The 15,253-nt window shown below is 47.0% G+C and overlaps 1 protein-coding gene across 8 annotated transcripts in view; it reads left to right on the top strand.

The window, feature by feature from the left end:
* Window positions 1-15,253, top strand: part of Lef1 (lymphoid enhancer binding factor 1) — a 107,095-nt gene that overhangs the window by 66,374 nt on the left and 25,468 nt on the right. For 6 of the 8 annotated variants that reach the window (XM_051185494.1, XM_051185493.1, XM_051185491.1 and 3 more), the window contains 4 exons: window positions 6,350-6,482; window positions 11,116-11,206; window positions 12,638-12,721; window positions 14,846-14,968. In XM_051185494.1, coding sequence (XP_051041451.1) covers window positions 6,350-6,482; window positions 11,116-11,206; window positions 12,638-12,721; window positions 14,846-14,968 — 431 coding nt within the window. The remainder of the gene's footprint in view (window positions 1-6,349; window positions 6,483-11,115; window positions 11,207-12,637; window positions 12,722-14,845; window positions 14,969-15,253) is intronic. The other 2 variants (XM_051185496.1, XM_051185497.1) reach the window with 1 other exon arrangement.

Raw genomic sequence — 15,253 nt, 5'->3', positions numbered from 1 at the left:
GGCTCCCTCATCACCTGGCAGAGGCTGCTGTCTTCCAATGGCTATGCTCTCAGTTGTGAAAGCCACACTGGACCTGAGCCCAACGCTCGGCTGTGGAGGGTGGTCAGGAGTGTTTGGGACAGAGCTCTACCTAGCTGACAAGGAACTAACTCAGTGCGCCCTGCCCCGTTCATAGATTAATTTGTCACTCTGTGAGAAGGCTGGGCTGTGGTTCTCAGAAGAGAGGGGAAGTCACACGGCTGCATTTAAGTAGCACCAGACTCCAAAAGTTGAGGCCAGGTGCCATTTCTCACCTTGGTCAGTTGGTAGCGTATTTACTCAATTTATCCCTGTATTCCAGTTATAATCGAGAATGCCCCTGGTAAAAATCCACAGGCAGTTGTAATGACATGCTTTGTACACGGTGAGATCCCGAGCTGACATCTGGATATAGGCTACCAGGTCAACTGACCACTCATCCAGTTCTCCCACTTCCCAGCAGGCCCAGGGCCTCAGCCGGGGGAGAGAGGTGAACCACAACGTCAGGGACTGAGGACTTGTAGGACGCCCCAGTGCCAGCCAGTGGCGAGTGGGTCATTTCTGGGAACCTGGCTTCGGAGATGGCTCTCAGATCCCTAAGTGGCACCCACTTCATATCCACAGGAGGTGTGGGTTTTATTGGCTGTGATGCCAAAGCGGTTCCTACCTGCAGGGTCCCGCCTGGGCGGCGGCCAGCCAGCCTGCCTTGGGAGATTTTCCAGCTGTGTAAAGAAAGGTGGCTGTTGAGTCTCTGCTGCCCTGACCACCTCTGCTGAGGTGCCTCTTTGTCTGAGGCAATTCCTGGGCCCGGGACAGAGACCACAGAGTCTTCGCGTAGAAGTCACACGCCGTCAGCCCTGACCAGGATGGTCAGCTCAGAGTCCAAGGCCACGTAATATGCTGGAAATATACTTGGCTTCCAGAGCTGGACTCCGCGCATGCTGCCACACTAGCTCCTTGCGCTTGGGAGAGTTCTTGAGTGGCCCTGTGCCTCCACGCAGTTGTCTGATCTTGCCATGAAAGGGCAGTGATCGCGCCTGCCTCAGAAGGGTTTGCAGACCAAGTGCCAGAGGACAGTGAGCACTCCATCAGTATTAGGTGCCACTACTGTTACGTTTAACATGGTGGAATGCCCCAGTGGTGGGCCTCCCAAGCTTGGGAAAATGCTGCCCAAACGGCCATGTCTGAGCCCTCAGCACAAGCGGGACAGCTGTTTTGTGGCCACCTCCCCTCTTTGCTTTCTGCCCATCTTCTAGACCTGCTGCCCCATCCCTCTATCTCCATTACTTTCCCTTGGCTCACCAACTAGGTGCACTTGGAATCTGTTTTTGGTCTCGCTCTGCCACTTCCTGCCTTGGGGACTTAAGGAGGTTACTAAACATCCCCAAGCAATAGATCGGGGTGACCCCAAGCAATAGATTGGGGTGTCGAGGCGCTTCCAGAGCGTCAGAGAAAGATGGAGTGGTTATGCACCCCAGTCATCAGGGGTAATGAAATTAGGAACACATATTGGGAATATCTGCTGATTCTATACTGGAAAGTAAGATTTACCTAACTGTGCCTAGGGATGAAGAAGACACAAATGCCACCGTTGTCCTCCCTCTCTCTCTCTCTCTCTCTCTCTCTCTCTCTCCAGACTAGAGAAAGCTGAGTTGCATGGAGTAAAATACTGTGTGCACAGGGCTCAAAAAAGAGAGAGCGCATAAAGGTCCTCTGATTTCCCTGCAGCTTGGAGTCTGTGTATGGGGCAGCCCCCAGGCCCGGAGCCGGGTGGTGGGCTGGGCTGTACCAGTGCTGCCCATGGTCCTGGCTTCACAGCCTTCTCCTCGATGACCTCTGCTTCTATTCCCTGCCTTTTAAGAGACCAGGAATGTAATTGTTCTCTCGGTTTCTTGCAACTTTACCATGAGGCAAAGGCTCAGGACTAGACCCATGATGCCTCCCCCATTTTCCAACCCATACCACTTGACACTTGCGTTTCAGATCTAGGTCATTTTTGCGTTTTGAATGTGGTGTCCATCTCCAGGACACGCTCTCCACAATGCTGGCTATCCCTGCCTCCAAACCCCTAGATGATAAGTTGTGTGATAGTAGAGGCCACATCTGTGTTATCAGTGCTATAATGGTGCTTGGGAACTCTTCAGACACTTAATAAGTGGACACACCTGCACCCACACACATGTGTCACAGCTCGTAATGTTGCTGTGAGATAGACTTAGGTAGTGTTTTCATAATTTTTCCCAGAAAATACACCCTGCCACTTGGAGATGAGAAGGGCAGAATCTAGAATTGTTGTATTTGTTTTCTGGCTTAGGATTTAACCACAGTGGCAGTTCTGACATGGTTTGTGTTCATCGCGTCATAAACTGAGGACTGAGGCCAACTGTGGCTGTTCACTGTGTTACAAATTCAGGCCACAGGGGCACTGAGGCGGGCAGGGCAGGCATCGTCAGTGTAGCTTGAGTCCACGTTGCTTCATTTAAGACACATTGTGGAAATGGGCTTCAGGAGACCTTAGAATTCTGCTCACACATATTGTTGAGATTTCGTGACTTTTATTTTCGACCACAAAAAATGGACATAATCCACGATGCCTTTAACACACCTACTAGGACTGCTTGCGCCATCCATCTTGCAAAATATAAGACAAGGCCAGAGCTCAAATTAAAATCCTTAGCCTCTTATCTCCTTCCCACAGGAAAGCAAATCTGTGTTGAAAACCGTAAAATTAAGAGGAGAGCAAGGATAGCATAATTTAGCAAAAATTCATGGCACCAGAGTCTGAGCCGTATGGCTGGAGGGACAGGTCAGACATTAAGGACGGCTGCCTGCCAATGCAAGTTCCTAAGGGTGGTGCTCTGGAGACAAGAAAGACATGCAAAATAGAGAGATCCTTCCAGAAGATCTCTGCAGAGCTGTCGATAACAACCCTAAGACGATATCTGTGTGGGTTACTTGGCAATTACACTTTTGAGACTTTGGATATAAGAGTCAGCGCCAGAGTAGTTATTTTAAACTAGGGTCAAAATGTATCCGTTTTCAAATTCGGGAAGCAAGAGGGTTTTTTTTGTTTGTTTTTGTTTTTGTTTGTTTGTTTTTTGTTATTCTGCTTTAAACAATAATGTATAATTTTTGTCCCTACCTGGCTCACTTCCCTAGCGTTCTGATTCCCCTGCATTTCAGAAGCCCCTCTTACATATTTAGTAAATGACATCATTAACACTTGAAAAGCATTCAAGTATTTTTAAGCCTTTTGCACATTTATATGCATGGATGTGTGTGTTAATATATGTAGAGGAAAATTGTGTGGCTTTGATAATGGCGCTCTGTTTAATAAATGCCGAGGGCTAGATGAGCCATGCAAAGGTTACCATTAGAGAGGGCCTGGTAATTATCAAGCAGAAGCATAATTACCCAACAATCTACAGAGATATTTTTTAAGGGTTGTTACAGTAAGCACTGTAGAAATCCCATCATTGTCCCAAGAAAGTGTGACCTATTTATTGCCTTTACTGCTCTTGGCACATGGGTTTCTTTTGGGTGGTTGGTTGTAATGACGGGGGAAAGAGCGTGAAGCGTCACCAGGATGACTGTTCCTCATTTTCCTGAAGGTGACCTTCACGTTGAATCAGACACTTCTGGTGCTTACTTGGTAAAGAGCATCAAATCCAAAGTGAGCGTGTACCGCAGGTGCAGCCCACATGATGTGTTGTGGAGTCCGCTAGCCGTCGAGACATGGCCAAACATTTGAACAGTTCACGTCGGGACACCAGTCAGCCCACTTCCTCGATTTCTTTTTAATATGATTATTTACTTCTTGAGAAACTCATTCCACATTCATCTTAGCCTGGCACAGCACAGTAAAATGTCACTAATTCAAAGTAATTACAGTGAAGGCAAGCCCGAACTGGTGAGCTCGCTGTACTCTGCTCCTCTGAAATCTGAGTTGCTCATCACTGCACAGTTTGTAAATGTTCATCCTTCTGAGGATGCTTTAAGTAGTAGATGGTGGAAAATCAGAGCCACCGTGTGTGTGTGTGTGTGTGTGTGTGTGTGTGTGTGTTGCATTTCCTTCCTTTGAGGCATGGGGAGGTTTCTTTCTTTTTTCATTGTTATTTGTGAATAAAATTGTATGCACTTACTACATGTAACATGGTTTGAAGTGAAATGGCCAAGTCCAGTTAATTAACATATGAATTATTTTATGAAGGTTAATGTCCACTTACATTGTTTTCAAATCGACAGTATATTAGGGATGGGACATGGTGGCACTCGGGAGCCTGATGCAAGGGAATCTAGTCTGCCCCTCCATCCCCTTCATCTTCTGTCTGTCCTTCCTTCTTCCTCTCTGTACACACACAGACACACACACACACACACACACACACACACACGCAAATACATTATATTGTCACTAGCTTGTTTCTTTTAAAATCATTGTTTCTTTTAAAATGGTTGTCCTAATGTTGAGCCTGTTTTAAATCATTACTCTTACTGATTTATTTAGTAAGCACTTTCTAGAACACAGAAAACCTTTTATTTGTTTGTTTGTTTGTTTGTTTGAGATGCATCTTACTATATACCCTGGCTGGCCATGTAGACCAGACTGGCTTGAACTCACAAGACACCCACCTGCCTCTGCCTCCCAAAGGCTGGGACAAAAGACATGCACTACCACACCTGGCTTGGGTGGAAGGATGACTTTTGACTTTGCCACAATCAAAATGATCATAGATTATCCATGCAAATCTGGATCCTTTTTTGAAAATGCACTTATATAGTCTGGGGCTTGCAAATTCAATAAAATTTGTTTGTAAGTTGGACAGAGTGATGTAAGCTACCCAGGAGCCTGAGACAGGAGGATTGCCATGAGTTCAAGCCCAGCCAGGGTAACTTTCTGAAGCCATGTCTCAGAATTTAAATAGATATTGGCCAACATGTGCCAATAGTGGATCCCCAGTATAAAAGAACAAAGTTTCCTTGTAGCACACACACACACAAACACACTCACACACACTCACACACACTCTCACACACATGCACTCACACACACACTCTCACACATTCACACACTCTCACACACACTCACACACACATACACACTCACTCGCACACGTACACACTCACACACGCACACACTCACACACGCACTCACACATGCACTCACGCGCTCACACACGTACACACTCTCACACTCATACACTCACACACATGCACTCATACACACTCACACGCACATACACACACTCACACACGCACTCACACGCAACACTCACACACACGCTCACTCACACACACTCACGCACACGCACACGCCTCCACAGACACACACTGGGTCAATGTCAGGGGTCTTCTGCCACTCCCAACCTCATCTTTGAGACATGGCACTCAACCTCTTGGCTTGGCTGGCTGGCTAGCAAGCCCTACAATCTGACTGTGTCCTTTCCCCCAGTGTCAGGGTGGCAGAGCGTGCTCCAGCGCACCGAGGCTTTTATGGTGAACCAGACTCAGCAAGCGACTTCATCCACTACGCCATCTCCCCAGCCCTTGTTGTTTTTAAAATGAGGTCTTTCCTTTAGTGCAGGCTAGCCTCCAACACTCATTCCTTCCACCTCAACCTCTTGAGTGCTGGGGTTACAGGCCTGACCTGTAGTCCCCTGCCGAAGAATGTTCAAATGCTCAGTGTCAGCAACTGGAAGTGTTCTTTCAAACTGCGATTTTTGTGTTGCGAAAGCAAATACAAGGTTGGGAATTGTTGTGGAACCCAGCGGAGCAGGAGACAGCCGAGCAGCAGCAAAAGCAAATGATCACATCTGACAAAGCTACAAGATGTGCAGAGGTTGTCTGGGCATCCTTCTGAAAGGTGTGCCGAGGCTTGATGCACTTGGACATTATCAATCTGTGCCTACCAAGTTGTTTCAGTTGGCAATGTTTGATGGCTGATTTGTTCAAAGGGCAGCTTTTTATTGAATGGACTTCTGCAGCTAGACATAAGTAGTGGGTGGAAAGCTTATAGATCACAACTTTTGCCTCGCAGCTCTTTATCAAGCAGAAAGCAAGGAGGGAATGAGGGGGAAGAGGTTTGGGTCACGAGAGGCATAGTGGCCAGATAAACCTCTGCAGGCCACTGGTGAAGTCACCATCGGCTTCTTTGTGGGACGTTCTTGTACTTGAGTATTTGTCATAGAAATGCTGGCAACTGGGATACACGGCTCTTGTGTCCCCTTAATGATGACTGCCTACTGCCCCTGTGTGACTTTCTTTTCTCGGGGACAGGAGACGAGAGGCAGGAGGCCATATTAACGGTTGGCCTTGTGTGGTTACTTTGCAGTCAAATAAAGTGCCGGTGGTGCAGCCATCCCATGCGGTCCACCCCCTCACCCCCCTCATCACTTACAGCGACGAGCACTTTTCTCCAGGATCACACCCGTCACACATCCCATCCGATGTCAGCTCCAAGCAAGGTAAGCACCTCTGGCCTGCCCAGGCCTCTGTTGCCAATCCAGCAACCGTGCCTCATGAGCCGAGCGCTGGTGCTGTTCCAGGTATGCAGGTGTCATTGCCCCGTGCGAGTCAAGAATGCATGTGTGCACAGTTAGCTGGTGGTCCTTCAGAAGTCCATAACAGCCATTGTTGCTTTAATTTTTCACAAACACAAAACGACCAAGAGCAAAACCAAAACACGAAACAGAAGCAAAGTGGAATACCATCATGTTCCACGTGACGGATCTGAAAAAGTCTTTGATCTGCAATACAAACCAGTAGGCTGTACAAACAGACTAAAAGCTCCATCCTCTGTCACTCGTCCACTGAGTTTTATAGGGGATGTTTTTCAAGCCCCCACTCCTCCTGCCCACTGAATAGATGTGAGCCCCAAACTTAATCAGGGTTCTCTATCACTAACCTTCCTCACAAACTATGCCTCATATGGTTCGAGAAGGAACATCCCAGCTAGCAAAGATTTCTCTTTCCTTCTTCACAGGTAGGAAAAGTGGCTTTATTCCAAATCTTAGAAACCCAAGTATGATTTCTTTCCCTTCCATATTAAATATAGAACAGTCCTTTGCCACTGAAAAGTGTATAGATTGATGGCTTGTACCCTCGGGGTCAGTTTCAAACGACACCGGGCTTATTTGACCACAGGCACTGTAATGCTAGGATAGTAGACCCCTTGCTATGATCACTCAGACAGCTACTACATGAATAATGGGGAATACAGTGTGGACATGGGTCTAGGGATGGCGCACATATCCTAGGCAGGGAACAAGAAGCCAAAACTCTCATCATGCACTCAGTTTAAAATGTATAAAATCACTAGTTCCTGGGCTTTCCTATTTACTATTTTAGACCTCAGCTAACCATAGAGAACAAAAACTACGGGAAAAAGAACCCATGGCTTGGGGTGGGGGAGGTGACTGCCATGTAAGATGTCAGTGGCTTTCAATTTCTTATTTAATTAATTACATAAAATGTGGGGATCGCACTTGGGGCCTTCACTCCCAACCCTGAGCTCCACCTCCAGCCACCGTTAATAGCTATTTATATATTACAATATATATTTGCTATATATCATACAATGTAAACATGGGAATGTTTTGCTTCAAGGGTTATTCTTTTCAGCCTCTGGAGATTTCTTTACTCCACTTTATTCCCATTATACTGTCCTCTCTTATGTCGCATCGCCAGCTTAGGTATTATAAATAAAGAACGAAACCACCTCTGTTTAGACTCAAAACAGCACAATTTCAGTCTCGGTTCCCTGCATTAATGATGAAGCTCCGCTTGCCCTTCATTTGCAGAAAAACTCATTTTTATGGGTCCGAATAAAAATTGAAATGCTTGGTTTTTTGCCTGTGGTGTATGGAGGGTCTGGGCAAAGAGTTCATGATTCTCTCATCCTGCCACCCACCCTCTCAGCAAGCCTGTCTGTCTGTCCATCTGTCTGTCTGTCTGTCTGTCTGTCCGTCCGTCCGTCCGTCCGTCCGTCTGTCTGTCTGTCTTGCCCTACACATGCAACCTTGGGACTCAGCAGGGCTTTGGAAATCCCAAAACAGAAGGCCCTATAAAACACAAGGAAGCCCAGAATGCAGAGGCCAAAGCATGCCACTACTTGCGTTTTGCCCTCTGACCTGCAGGGGGCACCCTCCATGGAAGGTGTGAGGAGAGTGGCCTCCTGAGCCTGTTCTCTTTCGCTATTGATTACCACTTAGCGGCCAGTCACTAGAGATCTCAGGCCCTTAGCGGTTTAAATAGAACCTTAGCGGAACACTGGCTGTTGGCCTTGGACCCGAGTGGAGCTCAGGTGTCCTTGTGTAGACAAGGTGAGAATGTCGGCCTGGAAACTGGGCATGTAGCTTGATGGCAGCACATTTGCCTAAGCTGTGAGATCCTTGTTTTTCTTTTCTATTTGTTGTTAGTGCTGCAGATAAGCAAAACAAAGACATAAAGTCGGTATAATGTTCTTTGTTGTGTGTCTGAGTACCTTTGGGCTGTCTCCAGCCAGCCCTCATGGACACTGTCTCTCTTGTGTGGCTCACAATCTTGAGCAGGTCTGAGCTGGAATTCACGTCTGCAGACTGTGTTGATATGAGTGAAAAATGTCTGGAGACTCAGAAGTCTTGGCTATTAAAAAAAAAAATCACCAAATGTATTTTAGTTTTGTTTAATTTCATGATGAAATGTTTTCTGTGTCCTGGGCCCTGCTTGAGCATTTTGAGACAGTCACTGTTTTAAAATGACACCACATTTGAGCCAGGTGGCGGTGGCGGTGGCGGTGCACGTCCTTAATGCCAGCACTTGGGAGGCAGAGGCAGGTGGATCTGGATTGCTATGAGTTCGAAGCCATCTGGTTCTACAAAGCTTTTCCCAGGACAGCTAGAGCTGTCAAGACGGAGAAGCCCTGCCTTGAAAAAACCAAAACCCAAAACAAAATAGAAAAACCAAAACATTACTTTTGAGTGGTTTCTTTCTGAAAAATTCTAGGACCAGTCAGTTTTGATCAGCCGTTTATATAACCCACTGATTAATGAATTCCCCCCATTGCTTGCCGGTCTGCCTCTCTCCTCCCTTGCTTTGCATGACCCTAGTTTATTTGATCACTCCTCCTGGCTTGTTTAGAGAAGGGACCCGTGGTGCGAGCAGCTAGTTCTCTGCTTTCTCTCGTCTTTGTTTTCCTTTGTGAAGTTTGTGATTACTATAGTGTATCCCGTACACACTCTCTAGTTGTTTTAACGTGGATATCCTGGTTTTAATTGCATGCTTGTCCTGGGCTTCATGTCCTTCCGTGTCAAGTGCCTCAGGGGATATGTAAACTATGGTTTCCATAAACTTGAGTTTGTACGATGCCATCTTCACACTTTGCCCTCCAAAGCTGAACTAACCATTCTGTTGCTTCATTCTTCTGCTCTCTTCAGTGTGTGTCATGTAGCTAGAGAACCAGAGTCACTGATGCCACTGTTTCCAGGGGCTCGCCAGCTTCCTCTGGGGCGGTGGTGGCGGCAGAGGGGAAGACAGCACTACGTCCATACGGTAGCCCAAGGCAGAAATATACAGAAGCTGTCCTTGGAAACCATTCTCATTTATAAGTAGTAAAACCCACATTTCTAATATTCTAGGTGGGTCTGGCTGTCTTTGCGGGGGGCTGTAGTTTTTAATTTGAACCTCCCGGAAGGAAGACCCTGAGATTTAAGGATTTGGAAATCTTAGGATAAGGGAGCAAGCGACAAGTTGAAAAATTTGCCAAAGGTCCTGAGGCATGAACTTGGGACCACCCCTGCCCTTTCCGAGAAAGAAGAAAAACATGCCAGGGAACAAATTTGGGGAGCCACTGGGCTGGGGTCAAAGGATATTAGTATGTCCAGAAAAATTGGGGGGGGGGATTAAAGGAGATTTGGAGTGATTCTGAAAACAGTAGAATGTACATTGACCTGAGGTGAGAGCCTTACTGAGTTCGACATGTAGACCTGCCTCTTCTCCGCTGTTTGGGAAGGCACTGAGAGGTAGTCTGTCACAGATACACAAGCAATATCAATCAACATTGAAGGTAGCATGTAAGTCATTCTCTCGTGCTCAAGTCCTTTGGTTATCTTAAGCTCCACATGCAGTCCATGGGCATGTTATGTAGGAAAATCCCATACTATTTAAAGAGCCCCACCCTCTCCTACACTCATCTGTTTCCACATATTAACCAACACATTTGCAGTCATTGCTGGTGAGTCTTGGTAAGTACTTACGCCCTACGCAGAAATGATCTTCTGAAACTGTGGACGTCTAAGTGTAGTTAGTTACCTAGAGCTTTTCAGAAACGCCTCTCCCGGAATATTAAATTTCGTAATTTCCGTTTTGTGTATTTGTCTTGCCAGCTTTGTCTCCCCCTCTACCTAAGGTAAGGTCTAAACAGGGGCGTCATCGAGGACTAGGATTAGGTAGGTGGGTTTCACAGTTACAGGACACTCAGCTCCCAGGGGAGCTCAAGCATGACACACAGTTTGTTGGCATTCCCCTTTGCTGGAGAATACAACTAATCCAGAACAGTGTGACCTTGGACCCAGAGGACGCGGGCTGACGAGGAGCTTACAGGCAGCTGAAATGGCAGCACAGAACAGATGAATCATATCAAGTGTGCCCACTACGAGGCTGCGGAGGAGTCCTAATTAATCTCTGTTCCGCTGAGGGCTCCCATTTCCCAAATCTGTGTGTCTATAAGGGAGCCAGTGAGAATGGCAATTTACCTAATCTCTGAGCCCCACGGCAGGCCACCTTCTTAGGGAGGGCTGTCCACACAAAAACACCAGTCTGCCATTTTCTTCAAGGGGAACCAGGGCAGACTAGATCATCAAAAGATGGCCCAGATGGCTCTCTCCTTGGCAGTCTCTTCATTCCAGCATGGATTTCTTCCGCTACAGCAGTCTGCCTGAAGACCCTGTTTCTCCAGGTGTTGGAATCTGAAGAAAGACTCACTTCCATCCACTGGATCTGATGGGCAGTTTCTATACCAGAATCACTAAATGGCATGAAGCCTTAGTCTGCTTTTCCCTCACCCTTCCGCACGATTGTCCCGTGATTGTAAACACCATACCTTTCCGTTCCTTTTAACAGGCATGTCCAGACACCCTCCAGCTCCAGAAATCCCCACGTTCTACCCCCTGTCTCCGGGTGCTGTTGGGCAGATCACCCCTCCCCTCGGCTGGTAAGAGCATTCCTGCAACCTTGGGTTGGGTATTTGAATATGTGTCCTTCCACTTCCCATTCATGGGCGTGAGCTCTGTGCGCGGTTGCCCTTGTGGAATGGAGGAGATTTCACACTAACGAGCAAGGTGCTATCTTCATTTCATTTCAATTTGAAAGGTTCAGGAGACAAAACCAAAGCTAAAACAGAGGGGCTTTGAAATGAATTGAACCCGTCCACTAATGACTGCCTAGCATTTTTTCTTTGAGGCTTGTAGTTTTATGGATTCAGTTTGCGCCTTTGGGCATTTGCTGTGCCATATGGAACTTGAGGCTCAGTGGCTTTTCTCTTCCCATTTCTCTTTAACGACTCAAGGTTTTGAACCAAGGACTTAGACTCATGGTATGTCTACTTTTGCAAATGAGGCAAATGTTACAGAGCTAAAGAGAAATTGACCAAACACTAGCATCCTTTGACCGCTAATAAGAAAGCACCCACACTCACTCAGGGAAGCAAGGAAGACTTAGGAGCCTGGTACTCCTTCAGACTTCAAATGCTAAAGTTTCCCTGTGCAGTGGCTATTTCCAGAAACGTCCCAAAGGCTGCTGCTCGTCCGTCCGTCCTTCCTTCCTTCCTTTTTCTTTTTCCAATTATGAGAAGAATAATTTTTTCAGAGTGTGGCTGTTATCACACAGGTCTCTCCACCAGCTCAGTCAGTGCCTCTCTCTCCTTCCCTCCTCAATTGTTCTCTTGAAATGGTGCTGCAGCTGAACAGAACCCTCTCCTGTCCTCTCAGCCTGCTGTCCCCACAGCGCCCATGCCATCAACCCAATTGCACACCCAGACATTCTGACATTTTCTCCAGCCAGGCCAGAGCATCCAACTCCCTCCCCCTTTAAGAACAAGGGGGACTTGAAAGAAGAGAGGGGAGGAGGGACTTCCCAGGGAGGGGAAAGTAACTGCAGTGACTCGGGCTTTGATTTCTTCATCCTAGTGGGGGTATATGATTGGGGAGGGGGGGTCTCTCTGAAATGTGTCTTTTTATGTAAATAGGAGAGTTGTGCCTTTCTAGTTCTAAACTCTCAAAGGTTTGGATAAAGAGTTGGTTAAGCTGCTTCTCTGAAGGCACAGTTTACTATTCTGTGGGCTGCAATATATTCAGTAAGCATCTTTAAGTCCTACTTTGCATTAAAGGTGCTGGGTGAGGGAAAGGGATAAAAGAACCATTGAAGGGCTAGCTTGTGCTCAGAGCTGAGGGAGGGAGGGTTTTCTTCAAGGCACCCCGTGCTTTGATGGGTGAAACGTGGGAGGGCGAGGAAGGAAAAGGGTCACATGTAAAGTGTTGGGGGCCTGCCGCCTTCCGACGCCCCTCCTGTCTTGCCACCAAACTCTGACTGCTAGTCGGTAACTCGTGTTGTGTCATTGATGGGTTCCTCTCTTCTGTGACCTCAGGCAAGGTCAGCCTGTATATCCCATCACGGGTGGATTCAGGCAACCCTACCCATCCTCACTGTCAGGCGACACTTCCATGTCCAGGTAGGTGGAGGTGGAACGGCCAGGCTGCTCCTCTGCTCGCACTGTGTGCACCCTGCCCCGCTTGCCCCTGGGCTGGCTGGCTGGGAGCTCGTAACCTAGCGCCTGCGTGCGTGCGTGCGTGCGTGCGTGCGTGCCCGCAGTGTGCCTGGCTCCCACACTAGGTGTCACAGAGACTCCAAGGCACCTGCCACACTAGGAAACATCGCAACTCCAGGATCCACTGCCACCTGCCTGTGGGATGACAACTATCCCCCAAAGTAGTCCTTAGAAGAACTTGTCTGATTTCAATCATGCTGGGGGCAGGTAGACTGGGACAGGGCGATGGAAGGAGTTGGATCAAAGTTCCACAATGGCTCCCTTTGCGGAGACCTAAGTCAGATTAATGCGGGCAGTACTTGAAAACACCCCGTAGCTCAGATCCTTCCTCAATTGACCCTTGGCTTTTAGGGGGACAGAGGGCAGTCCGCACAAGCTGCCCAGCTGTGGTGGCAGGATGTGCATCCTAGTGTGTGAATCAGGCCCTGTGTGGACAATGTCTCTGCAAGTGAAGCCCTCTGGGGCTGCTCTGTGTGGCGCTTCTGCTTCTGGAAGGGTTGCCTTCTGTGCCCTGTGCTTGACGTCCGTGATGTACACACAGCCTGTGCTGTGTCATCTATGTATCCCATGTGGCTTTCTTGAGGAAGCTAGTGTCACCATGCTGAGCTAGTGAGCTATTAACTGGTTGTGAACCTGTCTTTTTTTTTTTTTTTAAATGTGGGTTTGATGTTTACAGTTTGTGTGGTAAATTTCAGCTTCAAATATACATATATATATATATATATATATATATATATATATATTCCATTCAGTGAAGTATAACTCTAGATGGCTAGTCTTTGTTTTATTATTATTATTATTTTATAGTTGTTAACACTGAGAACTAAAGACAAAGGTTCCCTCACAGGGACATAACCAGCATCAAGCATCGTGTATCTTTACATTTAGCAAAGCATCATTACTTACTCAAGTATGTAAATTGTCTCCTTAATAATTAAGAAGTTCGATCAGGGCAGTTGTGGCACATTCCTTTAATCCCAGCACTAGGGAGGCAGAGGCAGGCGGATCTCTTTGAGTTCAAGGCCAGCCTGGTCTACAGAGCAAGTGCCAGGACAGGCTCCAAAGCCACTCAGAGAAACCCTGTCTCTAGAAAAGTAAAATAAATAAGAAGTTTGTTTCTGAAGTACTAGGCCCCTAGCAGATACCCTTTTCTCGTTTCCCAATGAGAGGTCAGTTGTACACTCTTTGGTAAAGACCAAAAGACGGTTTTTCTTGTGAAATTAAGCTTTTACTCTAAAGCTGATCAGAAAGGGAAAAAAAAAAAATCTAAGGCATATCCAAATTTACCCAGTGTTGCTGAGATATGTCAGCAAACATCTGGAGTATTATTTTTCTAATACTTCCTTTGCAATGGCTGGTGGCAGACAGGTTAACATTTTGAAGGCTACATATTCTTGCCCAGGAGAAAGACATTGGCAGGTGAAGCTTCTGCCTGTATGCAGAATCCTGTCCCTCCTTGTGACTTAACCCTTGTCCTTAGCTCCAGAATCAGCTCTTCCTAAGGCCCTGTCTCCCAAACTTCACCGCACTGTGGAAGGTCTCTTTGGGCGATTGCTACGGAAAACCTTATAAATTAGGGGCTAAGGACTCGTCCTGTCTGTCTCTTGGTTGTTCCCTTCTGAGGTTAATGCAACAGTCAGCCATATGAGTATACTCTTCCTGTGCGATTTTGAAATGTGATGTTAAATGGTTAAATCTTAATAAAGTGTCATGTTTCCAGTCATTTCTCTTACTGAAATTTCTGTTGGAAAGTTGTTTGCAAGAAAAAAGGATTCAGCTTCCCCTTATCTTGTGCCTGCTGCCCTCCTGAGGAAGAATACCCAGTTTGAAAAACCCCAGGGAATAATTATAGTTTCCATCTGAATACAGAAAGAAAAAACAAAACAGTTGTTACTCCAGTCTATAGTTAATACTTGGGTGGCTATACATACATCTTCACTCATAGCCAATGACAATTAGTGAGTTCTAATTCTGCCTGGGTTTGGCCGTAACAGTGGCAGTGCATACTGTCTTCCTCTCTCTGTATAGGTTTTCCCATCATATGATTCCTGGTCCTCCCGGCCCCCACACAACCGGCATCCCTCATCCAGCTATTGTAACGCCTCAGGTCAAGCAGGAGCACCCCCACACTGACAGCGACCTAATGCACGTGTAAGTAGACCCCCGCCTCCTCGTGTTTCTGAGCCTCCTCTGCAGTTGTGAATGTCCGTGTAGCTCAGCCTGGAAGGCTCTGAGAACAGGGGCTTGATTGGTTTTTGACTGCAGAGGACCACAGGATTGACAGTTCATGGACACACACACCAGGGTGGAGCTGTGTCCTGGATGTAGAGGGATTGTGAGCTGTAGACCACTTGCCACCCCAGACTTCCCTTTAATGAAGGAAACAGAGTGGCAGGCTAGGTGCACATCATTCTGGAAATGCAGTTACTTGGGTTG

Source organism: Phodopus roborovskii, unplaced genomic scaffold, assembly GCF_943737965.1.
Source record: "Phodopus roborovskii unplaced genomic scaffold, PHOROB, whole genome shotgun sequence".
NCBI classification, from domain to species: Eukaryota; Metazoa; Chordata; class Mammalia; order Rodentia; family Cricetidae; genus Phodopus; species Phodopus roborovskii.
Note: the sequence above shows the minus strand (reverse complement) of the source record. Positions and strands in the feature narration are given on the sequence as shown.